Consider the following 21,169-nt stretch of genomic DNA (forward strand, 5'->3'; position numbering starts at 1 on the left):
TAGGGAGTGCTCTGGAAAGAAGCGCTATTGTTACCAGGACCAGGCACAGTTGAAGAGGGTACCAGGGGCTCCGGGATGAGCAACACACAATTTTGGGGTTCATCTGCATCCAGCTTTGCTCAGTTCATACCTTCCCAAAGTGACTGTCCAATATTTAGGAAATATTTTTAGCTTTTGCCTTTAAGTTGCTTGGAAGACCCGTGTCTATTTTCTGTACAGATTTCACTGTGTTTTCATTCCGTCCTCTCCTGAACAGATTCCTGTGTGATCAATGACCATCCCAAAATACAGATCAAGAACTCGACTTTCTGCATGACTGCCTATCCCAACTTGACAATGGTTAACTTCACCAGCCAGGCCAATAAGACGTTCGTCAGTGGGAGTGAAGAGTATTTCAAGTAAGATTTCTTAAAAACACTTTCCAAGAGGAACCCAGTAAATTAGTGAATATCCAACCAGTGGGCTTGAAGGATGGGCTGCCTCTCCCTGCACCCTCCTTGCCCACTGGGCCAGTGCACCAGGGCTTCCATTTTACCAGAGATGCTGGAAATCAAATATGAATTCTTAGGCCTCTCTCTCATTTTAAAAGTTAGCAAATCAATTAAAGGAAACACTGATGTCAAATAAGATGCATAGATCAGTGGGCCCCTTGTTTGCGGCCTCTGCTTAGATAACAAGAAGTGGTCACTACATCCCCGCTGGTTTTCCCAAGTACCATGGATTCCTACTCCAAGTTTCCTCTCCTGTATGGACTCTGAGGGTACATGAGTATTCCCCGTAGATCAGAAGGGGCAATTAGGCTGAATGAAGAAAAAAAAATCCCTTCTAAAGATAACCTTGACCAGTGAGGGTGGGCCTCGATTCACCCTGAGCATTGAGAAAGGAGCCTGACCCCCTGGTTGGCTGAAATCTGATCACATAATCCATGTGGTCAGGTATATTGTCGATTTCCTCCAGGGAATCTTCCCGACGCAGGAATCGAACCCAAGTAGTTTATGTCTCCTGTGTTGGCAGGCGGGCTCTTTACCACTAGTGCTGCCTGGAAAGCAGTGTGAGGTAGAGTGATTTGTAAATCTGCTTTTGGTGGCTTTGCGAATCCTCTGGGACCATCTTAGTTTCCCAGAGGGACTGTTATCAAGAGCTTCTCTGGGCCCGTCCGACATCCCTTATTAAACCATGGAGTGGTTGAGAAGGCCAAGGGGCTGTGGAATCATTGATTAGATGGCCTACCCATTGTGGAGTGGGGACATGGGGGCTGGGGGACCTTTTCAGTGCTTGGGAAATACGGCCCCTAAGGTTTGGGAGCCGAGGCTGGTCCCATGCTTGGTGACTTCTACTCTACCCTTGAGCCCAGAGGGCCCCAGCTAGACCAGGAGGGGTGCTGACCCGTCAGCTTCCCTCAGCAGGTCAGGACACTCGGCTGTCATGTCTGCAGCCCTCTAGAGCAGCAGTTCCCCACCTTTTTGGAACCAGAGACCAGTTTTGTGGAAGACAGTTTTTGCACAGGCTTTCAGGATGATTCAAGGGCATAACATTTGTTGTGCACTTCATTTCTATTGTCGGTACATCAGCTCCACCTCAGATCATCAGACGTTAGATTCTGGAGGTTGGGAACCCCTGCTGCAGAGTCTGGATGCTGGCTGGCCCTTGGTTCAGGTCACAGAAAGACCCCCCTTACACACATAGGCTCCGGGACTTGATTGTTGCAGAGTTGAGGGGATTGTCTTGTCTGTTGTGATGACTCACGGTCCCTGATGCAGCCTCCTGTTCCCAGGAGTAAGGGTGCCCATTTGCCCTCTGGCCAGGGATTCGGGGGTCTCCAGACAGGCCGGGACTGCGTCAGGTGCCAGCAGCCACTACAGATGAGCGCCAGCTCCCTTCCGTTTGCCACTGGTCATCTGTCTTTGAAAATGTTCCTTGAGTAAGGCCCAGCTAGCCCTGCATTCCCATTTCAGCCAACCTCGTCCCCGGAACAGGCCCGTCACAAACTGAACTAAAATGCACAGCAGCATTTTTTATTCTTTCTTTACTGTTTTTTTTTTTTAAAGTTATAAAAAATCTATTGGGATGCATTCTCATAAAAGAGCAGAACAATACAAAAGCACACACAAAATCATCCTTGGCAGTTTACAGTTTCTGTTAGTGGTATGTTCTTATATAAAAACATCAACCTCTGTAATGCCTGTTGGGGGAAGGGGGTTGCACCAGGACCCCCAGAGGCTGTTGGATTTGTTACACTGCTCCGGGGCAGCTGCCGATGATGGTGGAGCTGATGTAGTCTTGTTCAGAGACTGCCCAGGGCCATAATTAATTTTTTCAAGTTGAAATATAGTTGTATCGCCACCTCATGTTAGTTTCAGGTGTACTCACAGCGGTTCAGTCACACACACACACACAGATATATATTCTTTTTTGGATTCTTTTCCCTTATGGGTTTTTATAAAATACTGAGTTCCCTATGTTATACAGTAAGTCATTTAGGGCCATAATTACTGAAAAGCAGAGTAAATTCAGTTGGTCTCACCGCAGACAGCTGTGGGTTGGAGCCCCGATCAGCAGACCCCTCACAACCTGATCTGATCCGGCCCCTGGTGGGGAGGGTGGGGGATGCTGGGATTTTGTTCCGGGCTCCCTGGCTCTGCTGGAAGGAAGAGAAAGCCTGCAGACCACCACCTCCCGCACCTCCTCCTTCCCTTCCCTGCCCCCACTCCCTCCCACCCCGCCCCCATCACTTCTCTCCTTTCAACTGGCAGGTACTTTGTGCTGAAGATTTCTGCAGGGATTGAGTATCCTGGCGAGATCAGGTGGCCGCTAGCCTTCTGCCTCTTCCTGGCTTGGGTGATTGTGTATGCCTCCTTGGCGAAAGGAATCAAGACTTCAGGAAAAGTAAGAGTCTGGATTTACCGGAGAGGAAGCTCTGGGACACCCAGGGCTGGTTGTGTGGCGGAGCAGCTGAAGGGCACTGGGAAGAGAGTCAGGGTCGGGGTGTCAATCTCTTTCTGGCCCTGAGTGAGTAGCTGTGGGGCCTTGGGCAAGTGACTTCACGCCTCTCTGCAAAACGGGGTAACAGCACCTTTCTTCCCAGGAGGTTTTAAGGGTTAAATGATGCAGATGTTCTCAGGGCTCCTAGGGGATGGCGGGGCTCAGTGATGGGTTTCCTTCCTTGCCTGTGGGGCCTTCCATTCAGTAGATGGGAATCCCCGAGATGCTTCAGCCACTCCCCCGAAATAGAATCTCTAGAATCGCGGCTCTGGCTTTTTGCATCTTGGTCTGGCTGCCAGCTCAATCACTGCTCCTCCCAAGGAGCTGCAGTAAGGTCAACATTGTAAAGTGGATTCCTTCTCCCACGGCTGACCCCTCTGCTTTTCCTGCTCTTTCTCCTGTCTGGAGCCTAACACTCTCCCACCCCACGTGCCCCCAGCAGTAAAGGGTGATGGTCCTGCCCGCGGGATATTTTTTTGTCGAGCACATGCTTGGCCCCTCTTGATAGGTAGTCACTTGGCTGGCCCTTTGGAGGTGGTGAAACCCCTACCCCGAGCTCCGTTCCAGGGCACAACAGGCAGGGCATGTGGGTGACCTCAGGACACACTGGACCTTATGGTAGGGTCCCAGTGTTTCCCCTCATCTTCCTGCAGCTTTAGGAAAAAAAAACCATTAAATGGTTAACCAATCACTTTGATGACAACCAATAATATTTAATTATCTTAAGAGTCATTTGCATGTTTCAGAGTGAAACCCAAACTGTCTCAAAGGCCTAAGGAATAGAATGTGATGGTGGACTCTGACTCCACAGGTTGTGGAGTTTGACGTGGTCCAGTTGTCTGGCAGGGCTTAGTGTGGTCACAATGAGAAGCAACCAGTTTGGAAGGATCAGGCCTCACAGGGCCGAGGGTCTGTGCCAGCTTTCACCTGCTGGGCATGCTTCCCAGCCCCCACCAGGCGCCCACACGACACGCGTCAGCGATGCAGAGCAGACTGTCTTCTCCCCAGACACGTGGACAAGATCGTGAGGGCCTCCGGTGCCTGCCATGTGATCTGGTTCCACGTGGGCCCGAACGGTGGGTTCTGGCAGCTTGGTCAGGACCACCTGGGCCGGGTGGTGCCCTTAAATGATAGCAGGTGGGGAGAGAGCCGGCCTGGGTTCTGGTCCTCCGCCCTTCCCATGGTGTTTTCTGTGTAGGGACATCTCCACTTGGGCCATGAAACCTGTCTGAGCTTCACATTTGCCCTTAGCTTTGATTTATGTCTTTGCCAATAAATGGAAAGCAGATTTTCTTTATCTTAGCTATTTCAGGAGCTAATGGTTTTCTCATTTCCAAAGCGAAGGCAGTTGGACTGGGTGATATCTAAGATTCCCTGGCTCTAACATGATTCTGTCAGAACACTTGCTGGCTGAGATGCAGGCAATTTTCCTCTCTGACCTCAGTTTCCCCCTCCATAAAATGAGAGCTGGGATCACGTGACCCCTGAGGACTCCACTGACTCTGAACGAGTATTATGAGACTGGAGCAATTGTTTTTCTAGGGCAACAAGAAAATGAGGAAAATGTTAATATGACATTGACAGTAGCGTCCCGTGAGTCCCGAGGATTTCCGGGTCTCCTCACCTTCTGTGACTTGGAACTGAGCTTCCAGTGGGAATAAAGGGCCAGACAGGAGGTTGCTTAGCAAGAGTGACCACACATTTGCTCAGCCAAAATCAAACTGCCAGGACCATCACTTATAGCTGGAAATGGAGAGAGGACAACTTCAACCATAATCAAAGAGGCCAGACGGGTCTCTAGCAGGATAGGCTAGAAGGTATGACTCGTGGGAAGAGAGGTGATGATGAGGAGGATAATAGCAGCCTTGTTGGTGACACGAGGGAGGATGGCCTGCTGGCTTTAGATTCAGACCAACCTGGGTTCAAATCCCATCTTTATCACTTTCTAGTTGCATAACTGTGGACGAGCTATTTAACCATTGGAACCTCAGTTTCCTCATCTGTAAAATGGGGATAACGGTACATACCTCATAGGGCTGTCCTAAGATTAGGTGAGACAATGCATACCTGGCATATAGTCAGTTCTTAACTAACATTAGCTCTTTTCATTTTTGTGGTATTGATTGATTGAGTGGGTTCTGTGCCATGCTGACATCGCTGAAAGCAGCGACTTGGGTGGGAAAATGGGAAGAGAAAGGGAACTTTGTTGAGCACGCTGTGTGCCAGGCAGTGTACTTCACCTGTATTAGTGCATTCAGTCTGCCCAACCACCTGCTAGGTAAGGACAGCTCTTCCCATTTTACAGGTGGAAAAGCTGAAGCACATCAAAGTAAATTGCCTGAGGCCATACAGCTGTTAAGAGGCAGCCCTGGGGTTTGAACCCAAGTGTTTCCCTTCAAAGCCCAGACTCTTTCCCCTACATGACATCCTCTCCCAGGGAGGGTCTGTTAGGAATATGGAAGTGCAGAATTCTGGACTCATCGTTTGCACTGGAGGGATAAAAGTCCCCCCACTGTGAATCAGGACCCTTGCACTCCTGCCCCGTTCTGCCATCATCAGCTCTCATTGCCAGCTGGGCAAGTTCCAGGAGGCCCCTTGTCCCTTCTTCCACATCTGCAAATTCAAGGGTTAAAGTATATTTTCTCTAAGACCACTCTTTGTTTATCAGTCTGATTTTTAGGGGGATGGTGTCAGAATCAGTTCTTGGCATGATGTAGAAGTTAATCCTTGGTGCTAGATATCGTGGACTCTCTCTCTGAAATGAGGATTTTTGAGTAGCTCTTAGCAAGTAAGCTTTTCTTTTAGATCTGCTAACTTATCTTTCTGCTTCATTGAGAAAGATTTCCAACTAGGGATCAATAATTAAGTTTTTAAAATGAGGAATACCGCCAGAAATAACGTGTCCTGATTTATTTTCCTGCCCTGGGGTGTGCAGACGTGAATCCTGAAGCTTTGTTTGGAAGCACGGCTGCAGATCCTCATTATGGCAGGCTCCTTTGTGATTGAAGTTCCACCAAGACTGTCATTTCTAAGCAACAGAGATGTCCTTCTTCTCTTGCAGCAAGATAAGCTCAGGTCCTCTCGTTCAGGGTCCTAGGATATAAGAGTGGCTGGTTGCCTTCTATGAGACCTCAGTCTCCCTTTGAACAGCTAGAATTCCAGAGTTTGGTGCGACCAGCAGGCAGCCCGAAGGCCAAATGCAGCCCATTTGACCTCCAGGGCCGCTCTGCTGGAGAGTTATGGCAAGGACAGAAAGCTCGCTTAATTAGCTGGCATAGCCTTGGGAGGGAGGTGGCCTTACCACCTGTTCAGGGCTTCCATTGTGGGGACGATGCTGCCAGGTGTCAGGCCAGCAGGCTCGGATCAACCCGTCATTGTCACTCCCGCCAAGTATAATTCATTACTGTTCAAGTTTAATGTCTCTGACAGTCCATCCTGAAACAGGTGCGTTCTGAAGTCCCCACGATACAGGAAAACTAGCTATGGTAAAACCTCCACGAACACCTGACTCACCCTGAAGGCATCCCCAGGATTTAGACTCAAAACTGTGCACCCTTTCAATTCATGGGCAGCCCCCATCAATAACCTGAGTGCATCATTCCACACACCAGGGCCAGACGTGGTGTGGCTGACAAGTGCCTAGGGTATGAAATTTAAGGCAGTGTTCACTCTCAGGTTCCTGCACGTGCAGGGTGGGCTGCTGAGAATGAGTGCCTCCTTAAATCGTGTACCCTGGTGTTCCCTTGCCTCACCCGAGTCCCTGCCTCTCACATTTCTGATCAGGTGGCACAAGGACTGGCATTAAAAGGAAGGAAATAGGTTTTGGAGTTAGAAAATGTTAAGTCTGGACCTTGGCTCCAGCTGGAAGACCTTGAGTGAGATATTTAACCCTTTGAGAGAGCCTTAACCCGAGCCTCAATTTTCTCCTCTGTAAAATGGGACTGCAAAGAGCTGATCTGTGGTGGGAGCTCCAGAAATGGTTGTGTCTGAACCATCTCCAGCAGTCAAATGGGAGCAGTGTCTCAGGTGGTTAGACTGGTGCTAGTCTTGGGGTCTTCTTCCTGCCAGATCCCACTGTTTACATCATCTCCCTCGCCCCCTCCCATCCTCACCTCCCACCAGCCCCACGTGATCAGGAGGTGAGAAGGATACTCCTTAATTGTCACCCTGCCCCTGCCGTCTTGGTGGGGTGGGGAGGTCAGACAGCTCAGGGCCCCGCTGGCCGCTGTAGCGTTCCTCCCCTCAGCCCCATCTGACAGGTGGGAGGACAGCCTGGGTCGTCCTGAGGGAGTGATTTACTCCTGAGACATCAGATGCCTTTGGGTTTCCCACTATGTGTGGAAGGGAAAGGAGAGAAGCAAGTTTGGGGGGGATAGGAGGGAGCAGGCCACCCCCTCACAGTCCCTGGTAATGCCAGTGTCTCAGGACAAGGACGGAGGAGGGACCGCTGTCATGGGAGCAGGGAAGAGGCCCCTGTGGGTGGTGGAAGCTGTGTGGAGGCAAGGAGACCAGCCCACACCTGGTCTATAGGCAGGAAGACTTTGGCCTTGACGAGTAATTGGGTTTAGAAAGTGAAAGTGGCTCAGTTGTATCTGACTCTTTGTGACCCCATGGACTATACAGTCCATGAACTTCTCCAGGCCAGAATACTGGAGTGGGTAGCATTTCCCTTCTCCAGGGCATCTTCCCAACCCAGGGGTCGAATTGGGTTTAGAGGGAGAAATAACTCCTCTTCTTTCCTTGACCTGCGGTCTGTCCCATTCAGCTGATGGCACCTCTGCCCATCCGCTGCTGAGGCCAGAACCTTTGGGGTCGCCCTGAACTCCTCCCTGCCTGTCTCTCTCACTCCACATGAAATCGGTCAGGAAGTTCTGTTGCTCTGAGGCACAGCATATCTGATTTCTGACCATCTGTCCTAGCTCTTCTGAAATGCCCTGGGCAGAACCATTGTTGTCCTCTGCCTGGTTTGCAGCCATGACCTCCTAACCGCTCCCCCTGCAGTAAAAACTCAACGTAGCCACCTAGCCACCGGGTGACAATTAAAATATTAGATTGTGTCACTCTTCTGCCCCAGTCCTCCCCATCTTCACCCTTGCACCTCCAGGCCCTGCAGGTATGATCTGTCCCTGCCCCCTGACCTCCTCTCCCACCCATAGTCCTGCCACACTGGCCGCCTGGCTGCTTCTAGAAGGTCAGCACACTCCCTTCTTAGGGTCTTTACACCTGCGGTTCCCTCTGTCTGGAATGTTCTTCCAGATATCCAGTTGGCTCACTGTCACTTCCTTCAAGTCCTGGGCAACTTCTCAAAGAGGTCTTCCCTGTCCACTCCTTTAATACGACCATCTTCTCAGCCGACCTCCCCAGCGTGTGCCTGGAATGTATTAGATGCTCAAAAATATGTGTCCATATGTACACATATGTGTGTATTTATTGAATAAATAAGTAACCTCGAGAGTTTTATCTTCATCTCAACCCTAACTTTCTCCCAAGCCATCCTTCCTAAGTCCTTGGGTGAGGTCTTGTCCCCTGAAATCCCAGTGCCTGCCAGGCTGGAGCCTCCTGCCAGGCCCTGGGGTCTGCAGCCAGTGGGTAAGGAGGGGCTCTGTCTCCCTCCTGGGGGCAGGCCAGGGGTGCTCAGGATGGGAGACTTCAGGTGGGCACAGAGGGGCTCTGAGCCCACAGTGCTCAGTCTGTGCCTCCTCCCAGTCATGGATGAGGGAGGCTTGGGTGGTCAGGGATGGGCGCTGAACCTCATCCTTCCAAATGTCTTCTGATGCACTTTGGGATGTAACCGGCTCGTGAGCTGAGGGTTGCCGGGGTTATTAAATTCAGGACTGGTGAGTCGTAAGCAAGATGAACGTGGCACTTCTGTTTCCAGGGCCCCCAGGCCTGTTCGTCATTGTCTGGATTGTCCCACCCTGCTCTTCTAAAGCCCCATGAGGAATATGCAGTCGTCATCACCTCTTTGCTCGTGTGGACACTCAGGCTCAGAGAGGTTAAGTCACTTCACCAGGCGGCCCATCTCGTAAGTGGTGCAGCTCAGATTTGAGCTCAGGGCCAAGGGAGCGCAGAGTCAGAGCTCTCCCAGCCTGCTCTGCTCTTGTCTAGAGTCCTGGTCCCAAGCCCGTCCTCCACTCTGAGGTTTGACCGCAGGGAAGGAAGGTGCTTCCTCCTCGTCCCCGTTCAACCACAACCCCCAAATTCTGTTGGTATTATTTCCCAAATGTTTCTGGGCTCTGCTTCTTCCCTTTGTTCTGAGCCCAGGAGCCTCTGTTGCTGGGACTCAGGGCCTCCCGGACCTGGTCCATGTGTCCAGCACCCCTTGGCTCTTAGCCCCAGCCGTGTGCTGTGCTCCCAGTGAGTTTAGGGCCTGGCCCTCACCCCTGCCTTGCCCCGTTTCTTCCCTTCACGTTGCACTTGGCCTCTAAGACCCAGCCCATGTGTCATCTCAGTGCCCTCCCCTGGACTTCAGTGTCCTGTTTGCAGCTGCTTAGCCATTATTCAGATGTTGGCTCTGGGTCTTCTAGGTTGAGTTCCTTCATCTTTATGCATCTAGGACCTGGCACAACTCCCAGTTCATAGTAGGCCTATGATAAACGCTTGTTGAACTTAACTGCACTAAATGACCATCTGTCACTAATCAAGTGCTATGCTAGAGGTCCATTAAATCCTCACAATTATTTTTTTTAACAAAGGTGCTATTATCCCATTTACAGATGCAGAAATTAAGATTCAGAGAGCTGAATAGCTTGTCTAAAGTCTCATGGCTACTCAGTGCCAGAAGTGCAATTTCATTTGAACCTAAGGACACCTAATTCTAAGATCATGATTCTTTCATGTCACTGGGCTGCCTCAGTTAGTGTGTGTGTATGAGCAAGGATGGAAAACTTAAGCTAAAGAAATTAATCTCTAACGGTGGAATTTGGGGCCTCAAGCTGAGGGTGAGCCAGGTGTGCAGGAGGAAGGGGGCATATAACCTTTCTCCCTCAGTTGGTCCTCAGGGAGTTATCCACTTCTGATTCACCCTCACAGCCTTGGATGTCCCCCCTCGAGACTTTATTTCTGGCTCTCACTGACTCATCTTTGGTCGCAGTGGCTTAATTGTGTCCCCCATCCTGGAAGGGTTTGGGGAAAAGTAGCCTATGAGGCACTTGTGTCCAGATGGAGATCACACTCTGCCTCTTTGGTGCTCCTCCGGTCACATTGCGTGCGTCTGCTCATTCCTGCCCCGCTGTGGGGGGTTTTGCAGGTGGTGTACTTCACAGCTACGTTCCCGTATGTTGTGCTCGTGATCCTTCTCATCCGAGGAGTCACCCTGCCAGGAGCCGGCGCTGGGATTTGGTACTTCATCACACCAAAGTGGGAGAAACTCACGGATGCCACGGTGGGCCTCTGATTTCATTCATCAAGCACCTATCAGGGGAACAGCACGTGGGGTTGGGTCCCACTCTGGGACTCTGTTTAGCAGAAGGGGTCAGACCTCCTCTCATGGGGCAGCTCACCGTTAGCCTTTACAAGCTCCTGATGGTTTTGAAATGTTACGTACTCAGAACGTTTTTAACGAGACGTGAGCAGCAGGGGGGTTTCAGATTCCTGGAACAGTTGTCCTACATCTGGGGTTGCAGTGGAGGTAGAAATGAAGAATGAAATTCCCTTAATAGCTTTGGGTCGCCTCATGCCCCTTATCTGTTGCTAATTATAGTGTGTTGGAAATGGAGTTTTGCTGGTTGGAAAATAATAGCACTTAGACAAACTGCAAGCAGTTATAATTTAAAGGGCTCAGACAGATTTATAAGAGCCAGCACACACTTATACTTTCTGTTGGCATATCCTGTACAGGCATATCTTACTCTAAAATCCCCTAGAACTCCATGTGAAGGAGTGATTGTTTAATAAGAAATGCATTTTCTCACCTGAAAGAAAATTCTGCTTTTCTAGAAGATTTTAAGAAAACATAGCTAGGATTGAGTTTGCGCACAAAGAAAAACCTCCAGATAAAGGCAGCTTAAACAAAAGTTTATTTAACTTGGAGGTACTACAGCAGTCTAGTGGTAGTGGCTCCATAGTGTCTCACGCTCCTTTCTGCCCCACCATCATCAGTGAATAGCTGCCATTTGGCTGCCAGAGCTCCAGCCATCATGCCAGAGCTCCAGCCATCATGTCAGCATTCCAAGTAGCACAAAGTAGTGAGGGAAGGGAGAGAATACCTTCCTTCTCTCTTTAAAAGAGAGAAAGCCTGGAAGTTCCTTAAAACACTTGATATTTCTCATCATTGGCCGGAAACTAAGTCATATGATCTTCTCTGAGGTGTGCCTCCCTTTGATTCTGGAAGATGGTTGATTGGCTGGCTGTATGGCTGCCTTTAAATAAAACCACAGCTCTGTTACCAAGGAGTGTGAGAATAGAGGTTGGGGTAGGCACAGACTTTGCCAGCACATACCTGAACTATCTCTTTGCATATGTTAAGCACAACTTAAAAGCCATATTTAATTTATAAAAATGATAGGAAGTCCTTGTCAAATCATATAAATCTCGAGCTCAAACTCTTGAGTTACCTTCTGGAATTTTATGAGGACAATTAAATTGCCAAGACAACCAAGAGGTGCTATCAGTCAGGTTCAAGGAGGAGGTAGCACTGTAAAATCCATGGTGTGGTGGCAGTGGGGCTTGCTTTACTTGGATGGGGGGGCTACGGAATTTCAGATTTGTAGTAAATTGCAATCTGTGAGAATGTCAGCTGTAAAAAGTTTTGCTTTTGTATCCATGAATATTTTTGCTGTTGCAAATTGTTTTTTATTTTGAGAGGTTTTCTAGCTAAAGAAAGGGCTTTCCCCTTCTGTATAGTTTCATATGGTAGGGTTTGCCAGCATGAAATATGTTCATTGCTGACTGAGTTCCTGTCCTTTGATTAGAATGGAGTTAGGGTCTCCCAGGTCAGTCACTGCCTCTGTGGTTTTCAGAGCAAATAACTGCATATGTTTCCCATTTATGATGGTGCCAAAGTCATTCTGTCCTGACAGCCTCCCTGCCTCCCACACCCCAGACCATGTGGCCTTGGGAGCCTCCCCTCCCCCAGGCCAGTGTCCTTCAGAGACCTTGAACCTTCTCCTCTTTTGCCTCCCAGGTGTGGAAAGACGCTGCCACGCAGATTTTCTTCTCTTTATCTGCTGCATGGGGAGGCCTGATTACTCTCTCTTCTTACAACAAATTCCACAACAACTGCTACAGGTATGTGGAGGCACTTCAACCCCAGAGGTGGCTGGTGAGTGGGACTAGGGCCTGGGGACAGAGCCTTGAGCTGAGTTATCACATGCCTAAGGCCACATCCTCACATTTCACCTGAGACAGGACCAGACAGTTGTCTCTGGCGTGGAGGAAATCCCCTGCGAAGGCTGAGCTGCTGGCTGCCTGTGGCCTGGCCTGGACCCCAACTTGCACCCTGATTCTGACCCTTGGGATGGAACTGAGTTTCTCTGGAGGTGCTGTCCCACTGGCTGTGTCCTGGGATAGTCATTTGTGAGCTATCTAGTCCATGGAGACAGCTGTATGGTAGTTGTTGATGAAGTATGGTCATACGTTCACTTGACAGACATTTTTCTAGTGAACCCTATGAGAAAGGCAGCGTGGTACAGTCAAAAAAGTACCGTGGTGGTGGCTGTGTTAATTAACTCGATCATGGGACCCCTGTTTCATGCATATGTTTATCAAATCATAACTTTACATACTTTAAATATGTTAAAATATATTACACTTTTATTTGTCAGTGAAACCCAAAGTTATGCAAACATTGAGTCCCCTCCCAAATTTAAGAAACAGAACATCAGGAGGTGTTGGGCATTGGGAATCTACATTTCCAGACAGGATCCTCAGGGGGTGCTGGTGCAGGGTGACGTTTGGATAAGGTGATTATTGGGGGGCTCTGGAACCCCAAAGATGTGAGAGAGTCTGTACAGCCCCTGGAGGAGGTGACATCTGAAAGTTAAATCTGTCTGTGACAAACAGTAAGAAGATGAGGTCTGTTCTCTTGAGGGGACAGACTTGCATTTATGACTTCACCATTTATTAAGACTCCAAGACATGGGTAAGAAACTTCTGTGAATCTCCATTTTCTAATCTGTAAAATGCAGATTATAATATTTTGTTGAGGGTAAGAGATATTGTATACAGAATTCTCATGGCAATATTTTACACACAGTAGGAGCTCAGTAAACAGCAGTAGCCATCATTATTATTTTTAATCATGCATGAGATCTTTCATGAACCAAGAGGAAGAGATTCCATGTAAGCTGTAGTCTAGGTTGGCTGGGATGGCCTCACACAAGTGCCATCTCTGTGGGCCAGATTTCAACAGGTGCAGAGGAGGAGGGCATGTCTGCAGGTGGAGCTGAGTAGGGGTGGGGATGACAGAGATATGGGGGGAGCAGGCTGCTGGCATTGCAGCAGAGGTGGGCTCACGGGGGCTGGAAGGAAATGGGGCCTGAGAATCGGCTGAGGAGAGAGCCTTTGTGTCAGTCTCTAGGGGGGTGCTGTAGCAAATAGCGCAGAGTGAGTGACCTAAACAACAGAAATTAACTTCCTCACCATCTGGAGGCCGTAAGTCCAAGATCAAGACGTCAGCAGGATGACTTCTTCTGAGGCCTCCTGCTCACTGGGCACCCTTATCTCCTCTTCATATTGGGGCCTCAGTCATATTGGTTTAGCACCCACTCCCATGACTTTCTCTTAACCTAATTACCTGTTTAAAGCCCCTGTTTTCAAATACAGTCACATTCTGAGGAACTGGGGGTAGTGACTCCCACATAAATATTTTGGGGGCCCTCAGTTCAGCCTGTAACAACTGGTATGCCAGACTAAGGAGTTTGAGCTTCTTTGATCATAGCTGCTTACTGATTTACGACCCACGAGAATCAACCTGAGCACCCTCAAAGGGGGAAGCGTGGCTCTGTGTTGTGCTAGAAATGAGGCTATGTGGTGTGGCTGTGGGGCAGGAAGAATGGGTTCAAACTGGAACTTACCGTTAATGAGCCTATTAACTTCTCCTGGGCCTCAGTTTCCCCATCGGTAAAAGACCCTGATGCTGGGAAAGATTGAAGGCAGGAGGAGAAGGGGACGACAGGGGATGAGGTGGTTGGATAGCATCACTGACTGGATGGACATGAGTTTGAGTAAGCTCCGGGAGTTGGTGATGGACAGGGAGGCCTAGCGTGCTGCAGTCCATGGGGTCACAAAGAGCCGGACACAACTGAGCGACTGAACTGGAATGAAAGGGCTGGACGAGGCAGATCGTGTCCTGAGCCCTTGCTCCCTGCCAGGCTTTGTGTGGCTCAGGCCTCATCTGGTTCTGTCCTCACAACCTGTGAGCGAGGTGGGGTCATTACCGCCATTTAAAATAGGAGTGGACCAGGGCTGATTCACGTCAATGTATGGCAAAAACCACTAAAATATTGTAATTAGCCCCCAACTAAAATAAATAAATTTATTAAAAAAAAAAAAGGAGTGGAAAGAAAGTGACTTAGTCAGTGTCATGCCTCTAACATGTAGAGAACCAGGATTGGAATTTGGCCCCATGGCTCCATCTAGCTGTGACCCTTCTTTTGGGTCTAGGATGGACAGGGCAGCCTGGGAACTGCAACTGCATGGCCAGCAGAGGGCGCTGCCACCAAGCTGCTGGCCTCTCTCCTCCCCTCCAGGCTTGCCAATCTAAGCCTGGGGTTTGCAGGAACCCCAGGCTGTTCTAAGGTTTGGTGGCACTGGGTGGTCCCACTGCCTTCTCTCATACGTGGTTCCTGTCCCAGATTCTGCAAAAGGCCCCCACCCCTTCAATTTCTGCCCTGATGGACAGACTTCCTCTGTTACTGCCAGGAGGGGAGACCTGGTTCTATAGCAGAGCTTTGTCCCAGAGGCCCTGGAACAAGGCAGTCGGGGGAGGGAGATCTTTTTGAGTCTTTCACTGCTTGTACACTCAGCCCAAGGGAGCCTGTGGTCAGGCTGTTCGTTTCTTTGTAAATAAGAGAGAATGAGACCAGCCTACAGCGAGCCCCTGTTTAGAAATGGGCGTAGGCACAGGTGCCCATCAACACATTCGTGTGTCCCTTCCTCCGTACAAAGCACAGCTGATGACAGAGCTGTCCCTTTCCCCCAGGGACACGCTAATTGTCACCTGCACCAACAGTGCCACGAGCATCTTCGCCGGCTTCGTCATCTTCTCAGTCATCGGCTTCATGGCCAACGAACGCAAGGTGAACATCGAGAATGTGGCCGACCAAGGTACCGTGCGGTTGTCGCCCTGCTGTTGTGGGCCAGGTTCCACGTTCACATCCTGAGCTCCTGACTTGTGCTGCTGGGCTAGGAAGCTGTCCTTCTGGGGTGGGCTGGAGAGGGGGCAGCCTTGGTACCCCTTTGCGGAGGGACCCAGAACAACTGAAGCACCTGCAGAGTTAGAGCTGGCTGCTCCTTACCCAGAGGGGTGGCTGTAAAAGCCCCTTTCCAGCTTCCCTCTCCTCTCTTTAAAAAAAAAAAAATTATTTGTCTGTGTCGGGTCTCAATCGTGGTATGCAGGGTCTTCATTGCACCATGCAGACTTAGCTGACCATTTGGGATCTTAGTTCCCCAACCAGGGATTGAACCCATGTCCCCTGCATTTCTAGGCTGATTCTTAACCTCTAGGCCACCAGGGAAGTCCCTGGTCCCTCTCCTCTTTTAGCTAAGCTCCAACCTATGTAAGGTCTCTACCTGTTAGGCACATGTAGAGGATTCTCTAAGCCAACCAGCGCTCTTGCAGCTGATGTGGCCACAGCCTGCCGCAGGGTGGCATCCCTTGCCGAGGGCTCTGCAGGCACTGAGCTAATGCTTATTAATAAGAGCAGCCTTCTGCTGACGAAGCCCAGGTTGTAAGGTTTGACATGCTCTCAGGGCCTTCTGCTTAGTTAGCAATGCAGACCTGCAGTGTTTTCCCCAGTGGGTGGAAAGGTTGGACGGTGATGGAGGGAGGGATGTGGGATAAATGTTTACTCTCTGCCCAAGTGATCCATCTGTTAATGGCTAACATTTGTGTGGTCTCTCTGGAGTGTACAGAGGGCTGTCATTTTTTTAATCTCATTTAATCCATATTTCTAGCACAGTATTTTGTAGAGAGTACGTAATACTTTTATTGAACTTTTGATTTCCACCCAGCCTTATTCTACGCAGGATTTGGGTGTTGAGCGGGTTTCGGTGGCGAAGGGATTTCATTGTGGCATCGTCTGTCATTAGGGTCACCCTCTAATCAGGCGTTTAGGAGATGCCTCGGTGTCGGGACCGTGGCTGGGGCCGTGGCTGGGGCCGTGGCCGGGGCTGTGGGGACAGGACTGTCTGTGGGCTCTAGACCATCCAGACTGTGGGCCTGTCTTATGGCTTCTCTGTCCAGTTGTCTTTCTTCAAGGAGCTTGCTGCAGACCTCAGAGAATGGCTCAGACGGCAGCACGAGAGAGAACAAAGCCTTAGCAATGTCACCTCCTTGGTGGGCTGCTGTCTCCCTGCGGATAGTTACCACTTCAGTGGTGCTGATGAGGCACTGTGGGCCTCAAAGAGTTAAAGAGCCAGCTTGTTCCTGGGGGATGGGGGGTAATTGTCTCTCCCTGGAGAGAGTGTTGAACCCCCAGGGATTTTGGTCCTGCAGCAGTGCACTAAATTAGAGGTCCCAGAACTGAGCCAACGCCCTTCCCTGATTGAAGAATGTAAAACTCCTGGGGAGGGGGGAGGTGGCAGGGGTGGGGGATACGGGGGGTGGGGGTGGGGAGAGAAGCAAAAGCTTTGTCTTCAGGGTGCCTGTGACACCCAGCTGTCCTTATTTCCTCCCAGCAGGGTACCTGGAGCATTTGGGTCCTACCCTGCTTTCTGGCAGGTCTGAGGTGTTTCGTTATTTTTGTGACATTACTGAGCTGTGAACCGGTGAACCAACTGAACCAGTGGCTGTGTGGTCAGAGATAGTGATTCCTGAGACATGGCCATGTTAATTTATTCTTTCAAGCGCTTTCCTACCCCAGGAAAGGGATGTGGGGGCGCACGTTGCTAAAACCCAAATCAAATTTTGTTTTTACTTTACATTCAAAGCATCAAACAAATGGTCTGAGTTTCCCTCTGGAATTTGCCCTTCTAGATTTTTTTCATTTCCTCTAAGAGGGAGAGGAGCTCTTCACATGTTGTGTTCATACAGCGGACCCTTGAACAACGCAGATCTCAGATACTAGGGGTTAGAGGTACCAAACCTCTGAGTGGTCAAAAATCCATGTTATAATTTATTAGTCAGCCCTTTGTAGATACAGTTCCTCTGAATCTGAGATTACTTTGCATCCATGGATTTGCCCAACTGTGGACTGTCTTATATTATATTTACTACTGAGAAAAATCCACGTATGAATGGAGCCTTGCAGTTCAAACCTGTGTTGCTCGAAGGACAACGTACTTGGTAGCTTCTCATTGTCACCAGCACAGAGAAGTGGGTCTCATCCCCCTCTGGGGAGAGGCAGTGGCCCATGAAGTCTTCTCCCAGACCCATGGGCAGCTAACCCTGCTCATTTGAATTCGCATACCTTCTTGTATGTGATTTGCAGGCTTGTCTGATTTCCCCTGGTATAATGGAGGCCCTGCAGAAGACAGGACAGAGGTTTGGGGTCAGGCCTGCATTAGGGGCCAGCCCCATGCCCTCTTTGCTAGGTGATATTGACACGTAAACATTCAGTTCATTTGTGCTGATTTGGCATTAGTAACTGTGCTTTGATATTTAGTCAAAAGCTGGTTCTCTTTAATGACCTAACAGCAGTGCATTTTATTTAGAGCTCCCTTTTAAGAGAGGCTCAAAGTCACTACCTCAAATCTTGGCTGTATCAGACTGAGGGTGACTGAGGGTGGGATTGGTATGAGACCAGGCTGTCTTCTGCTCTTACGATGGGCATGGGGAAGGGGGCATGGTTTTCCCAGGCATCGACTTCAGAAAAGCAGCTTTCTGGGAAGTCAGCCTGTTAGAGGCATCTCCCAGCCATCTTCACGGCTGCCTGGGGAGTGCTGACTCACTGCCAGAATCCTACCTAGAGCCCTACCAAGATGCTCACACACCTGCAGCAGGACTGGGTTAGACCACAGCAGGAGAACACAGAGGTGCATGTAGATTTCCGAGGCCTACGTGGTAACTCCCAGGTAACCAGGCCACTAGGAAGTGCTGCCCTGGCTCCCTCGCCCCCTCGTGGTACAGAGACCCTGCTGATTCAGATGAAGGGACCGTCCCACCATCTGTCTGTCACTTGGAAGCCAGTCCTTCCAAAGGCACAGAGTTCAGCGCTGCTTCCTCTGAGAACGCATGCATGTGTAGTAGGTAACCAGCAGAGCGAGCCCTCCCCGTGGGCTGTGGGCTGTGCTGGCTCCCGAGCCCCTGGTCCTGTCTGCAGCGGCTGTCTAGGACCAAGGAGCTGCCACTGTAGGTCTCAGGGGGTCCTCCCCGAGTAGCTGGCCTGCCGAGCCCTTTTGGGTCCCTCTCATGGGAAGAGTAATAATGGTCTGTGCTTCCTGAATTCTCTCCACAGCCAGGCATTGTTCTGAGCCCTTCATTAGTATCAGTACACCTAACGTTCACAGAGATTCCCTGAGGGTGAGTGAAGGGAAAGTCGCTCAGTTGTGTCCGACTCTTTGTGACCCCCATGGACCATACAGTCCATGGAATTCTCCAGGCCAGAATACTGCAGTGGATAGCCATTCCCATCTCCAGGGGATCTTCCCAACCCAGGGATCGAACCCAGGTTTCCCACATTGCAGGCTTATTCTTTACCAGCTGAGCCAAAAGGGAAGCCCTATCCCTGAGGGTAGGCACTATTATTATCCCCACTGTATGGATAAGGAAACTGAGGTGTGTCCGGAGTCTTACCCGTCTTATCTAAAGTCCTGCAGCTTTAGAGTGAGGCAGAGCAAGCCTCCTGGTTCCCGGGGCAGCCGAGCCTGCTCTCCAGCTCCTGGGCTTTGCTGAAAGTGGCAGGACTCAGCTTCTGTCAGACACACCAGCCTCACTCAGGGAAGACTCCGCCATGGCTCAGGCAGTCCCTCTTCCTGGACTCTGAAAAATATTGTAAACATGTATTTAAAAAATCCACTCGCTAGCCATCTTGGATAAATGGAGTTTTCTGAACATGATGCCTTTACCCTGTGTCCTGTAGGGAGGCCACTGAAATAAAAACAGACCAGATATTTGAAAATCCTTCTCCACCCTGAAAAAGCAGTAATGTCCAAATGGGCGGAATCCTGTTAAAGCAATCAGCCGAGGTTCTCCAGCAGTGGCCATTTTAAGACCTTCTTGTCCACTTTATGAGCCTAAACTGAACTGGCTTCCTTGGTGTTCAGGGCACTGAACTGGCTTCCTCGGCATGCTGCATTTGAGACCAATTTTGAACTGTAGTTTAATACTGAGTTTTCTTTTATGGTTCACTCAGGGAGCCTTCAGAGGCTGTTTCTACTGTCTGTTCAATATATGCATCAAGTGAGGGTATCTTAGGCATTCCAGGTTTTATATTTTAAATACCCAAAGCCCTAGGCAACATTAGGAGCTAACAACCTGATAAATTCCAGTTTGAAAAAAGGGCTGTTATGATTGAGTTATAAAAACTCCAGTTGCTGCGATTTCTGGCTTCCAGGTGTGCCCTGGCTATGGAGTACCCCAACATTCCCTGGTCTCTGCCCATTATCATATAAGTTTCTACTTACAGGGAAGGAAATTCACAACTACCGGATCTTTAGCCATCTTCCCAGTGAGGCCATGAGGCAGGTAGGAATGGCTGGCAGGGCTCTATGTTAGCAGAGAAAAATGCAGCTCAGATATCCTCTATCAAGACCACACACGATATTCTTGGGAAAACCCAGATCAGGGCTGCTAATTTCCAAGTTCCTTGTCTACTAAGAAGAGCTAATATTCTGTGAGCGTTGATGATGTGTGAGGCACTGGTCTCAGTGTTTTACCTGCATTTCTTCATTTGTCCGTCATGACTGTCCTATTATGAAGAATTATTGTTATCCCCATTTTACAGATGGGCCAGAATGAAGCTTATAGAAATAAACTAACTTCTCTAGGGCTGCACAGTTAGCAAGTCATGGAGTCTGAATTTGGACCCTGAACTGTCTAACCATTAGAGCCCAAACTCTCTTAACTCTTGTGTTTCCCTTATCCCCACCTAATTACCTGTGGACTGATATAGCCCCACGGTTACCAAGCCTTTGTTGGGCAAGATCCTAAAAGCATTAGACTGATTCATGTTTTATGTAAATGGCTTTGCCTGGAGGAGTGACTGAGAAGGGTAGCAGAAGGGGGAAATGATGTCATTCTGGGAATGTTTAACCCTTATAGCAGGGTTTCTGAATCTCGGCACGCTTGACCTTTGGGTTGGATAAATCTTTGCTGTGGGGGCTATGCATTGAAAGATGTTTAGCAGCATCTAGCCTCTACATACTAGACCCCAGTAATGATCCTCCAAGACATCCTGGTTATGAGAATCAAAAATCCTGGTTATGAGAATAAAAAAATGTTTCTAGACATTCCCATATATGTTCTGGGGAGCAAAATCTCCACTGTTCTGGAGAGTAATATTACATCCTCCCTCAAGCCGTTAATACAGACATGGAGGTTTTTGTGTTTATTTGCATGGGTCACAGCCTGGCCATAGTGTTGGGTTGGCCCTGAGTCTCTGCTTTGCCCCTCTCTTTGAGCCTCTCCTATGAATTTCCTGAGATGTGGACCTAATTCCCCTGGTCCTTCCCGTCAATTAGTTTGAGGTCTAACTGGGGAAATGGATGAGGAGGAGTAAAAACCTAGGACACAGAAGGAGCAGCTTCTGTTGTAAACGACTCAGGACTGCCATGGAAAAAGGACCCTGTGGGCTTCCAGGAAGAGGGGTCTTGGAGCTGGATCTGCCTGCAATCATCTGTCTTGTTCTTTCCAGGGCCAGGTATTGCATTTGTGGTTTACCCAGAAGCCTTAACCAGGCTGCCCCTCTCTCCCTTCTGGGCCATCATCTTTTTCCTGATGCTCCTCACTCTTGGACTTGACACTATGGTGAGTGTCCCCTTTTGACCTCTACTTCAGTTCTTCTGAAGACCCCTCTCCTGGGGCTCTATAATCCAGCCTGTGGCAGGGTTTGGGCTTAGCATTATCTCAGTGTTTCCTGAAGCGATG

General features: G+C 49.5%; 1 protein-coding gene across 2 annotated transcripts in view; it reads left to right on the forward strand.

The window, feature by feature from the left end:
* The window catches only part of SLC6A5 (solute carrier family 6 member 5), a 92,706-nt gene that overhangs the window by 52,143 nt on the left and 19,394 nt on the right, over positions 1-21,169 (forward strand). For both annotated transcript variants that reach the window (XM_081533744.1, XM_081533743.1), the window contains 6 exons: positions 257-398; positions 2,754-2,886; positions 10,232-10,366; positions 12,107-12,210; positions 15,125-15,249; positions 20,937-21,049. In XM_081533744.1, coding sequence (XP_081389870.1) covers positions 257-398; positions 2,754-2,886; positions 10,232-10,366; positions 12,107-12,210; positions 15,125-15,249; positions 20,937-21,049 — 752 coding nt within the window. The remainder of the gene's footprint in view (positions 1-256; positions 399-2,753; positions 2,887-10,231; positions 10,367-12,106; positions 12,211-15,124; positions 15,250-20,936; positions 21,050-21,169) is intronic.

The sequence above is a fragment of the Giraffa tippelskirchi genome, chromosome 10, assembly GCF_054371585.1.
Source record: "Giraffa tippelskirchi isolate mGirTip1 chromosome 10, T2T-mGirTip1v1.2.pri, whole genome shotgun sequence".
In the NCBI taxonomy this organism is placed as follows: Eukaryota; Metazoa; Chordata; class Mammalia; order Artiodactyla; family Giraffidae; genus Giraffa; species Giraffa tippelskirchi.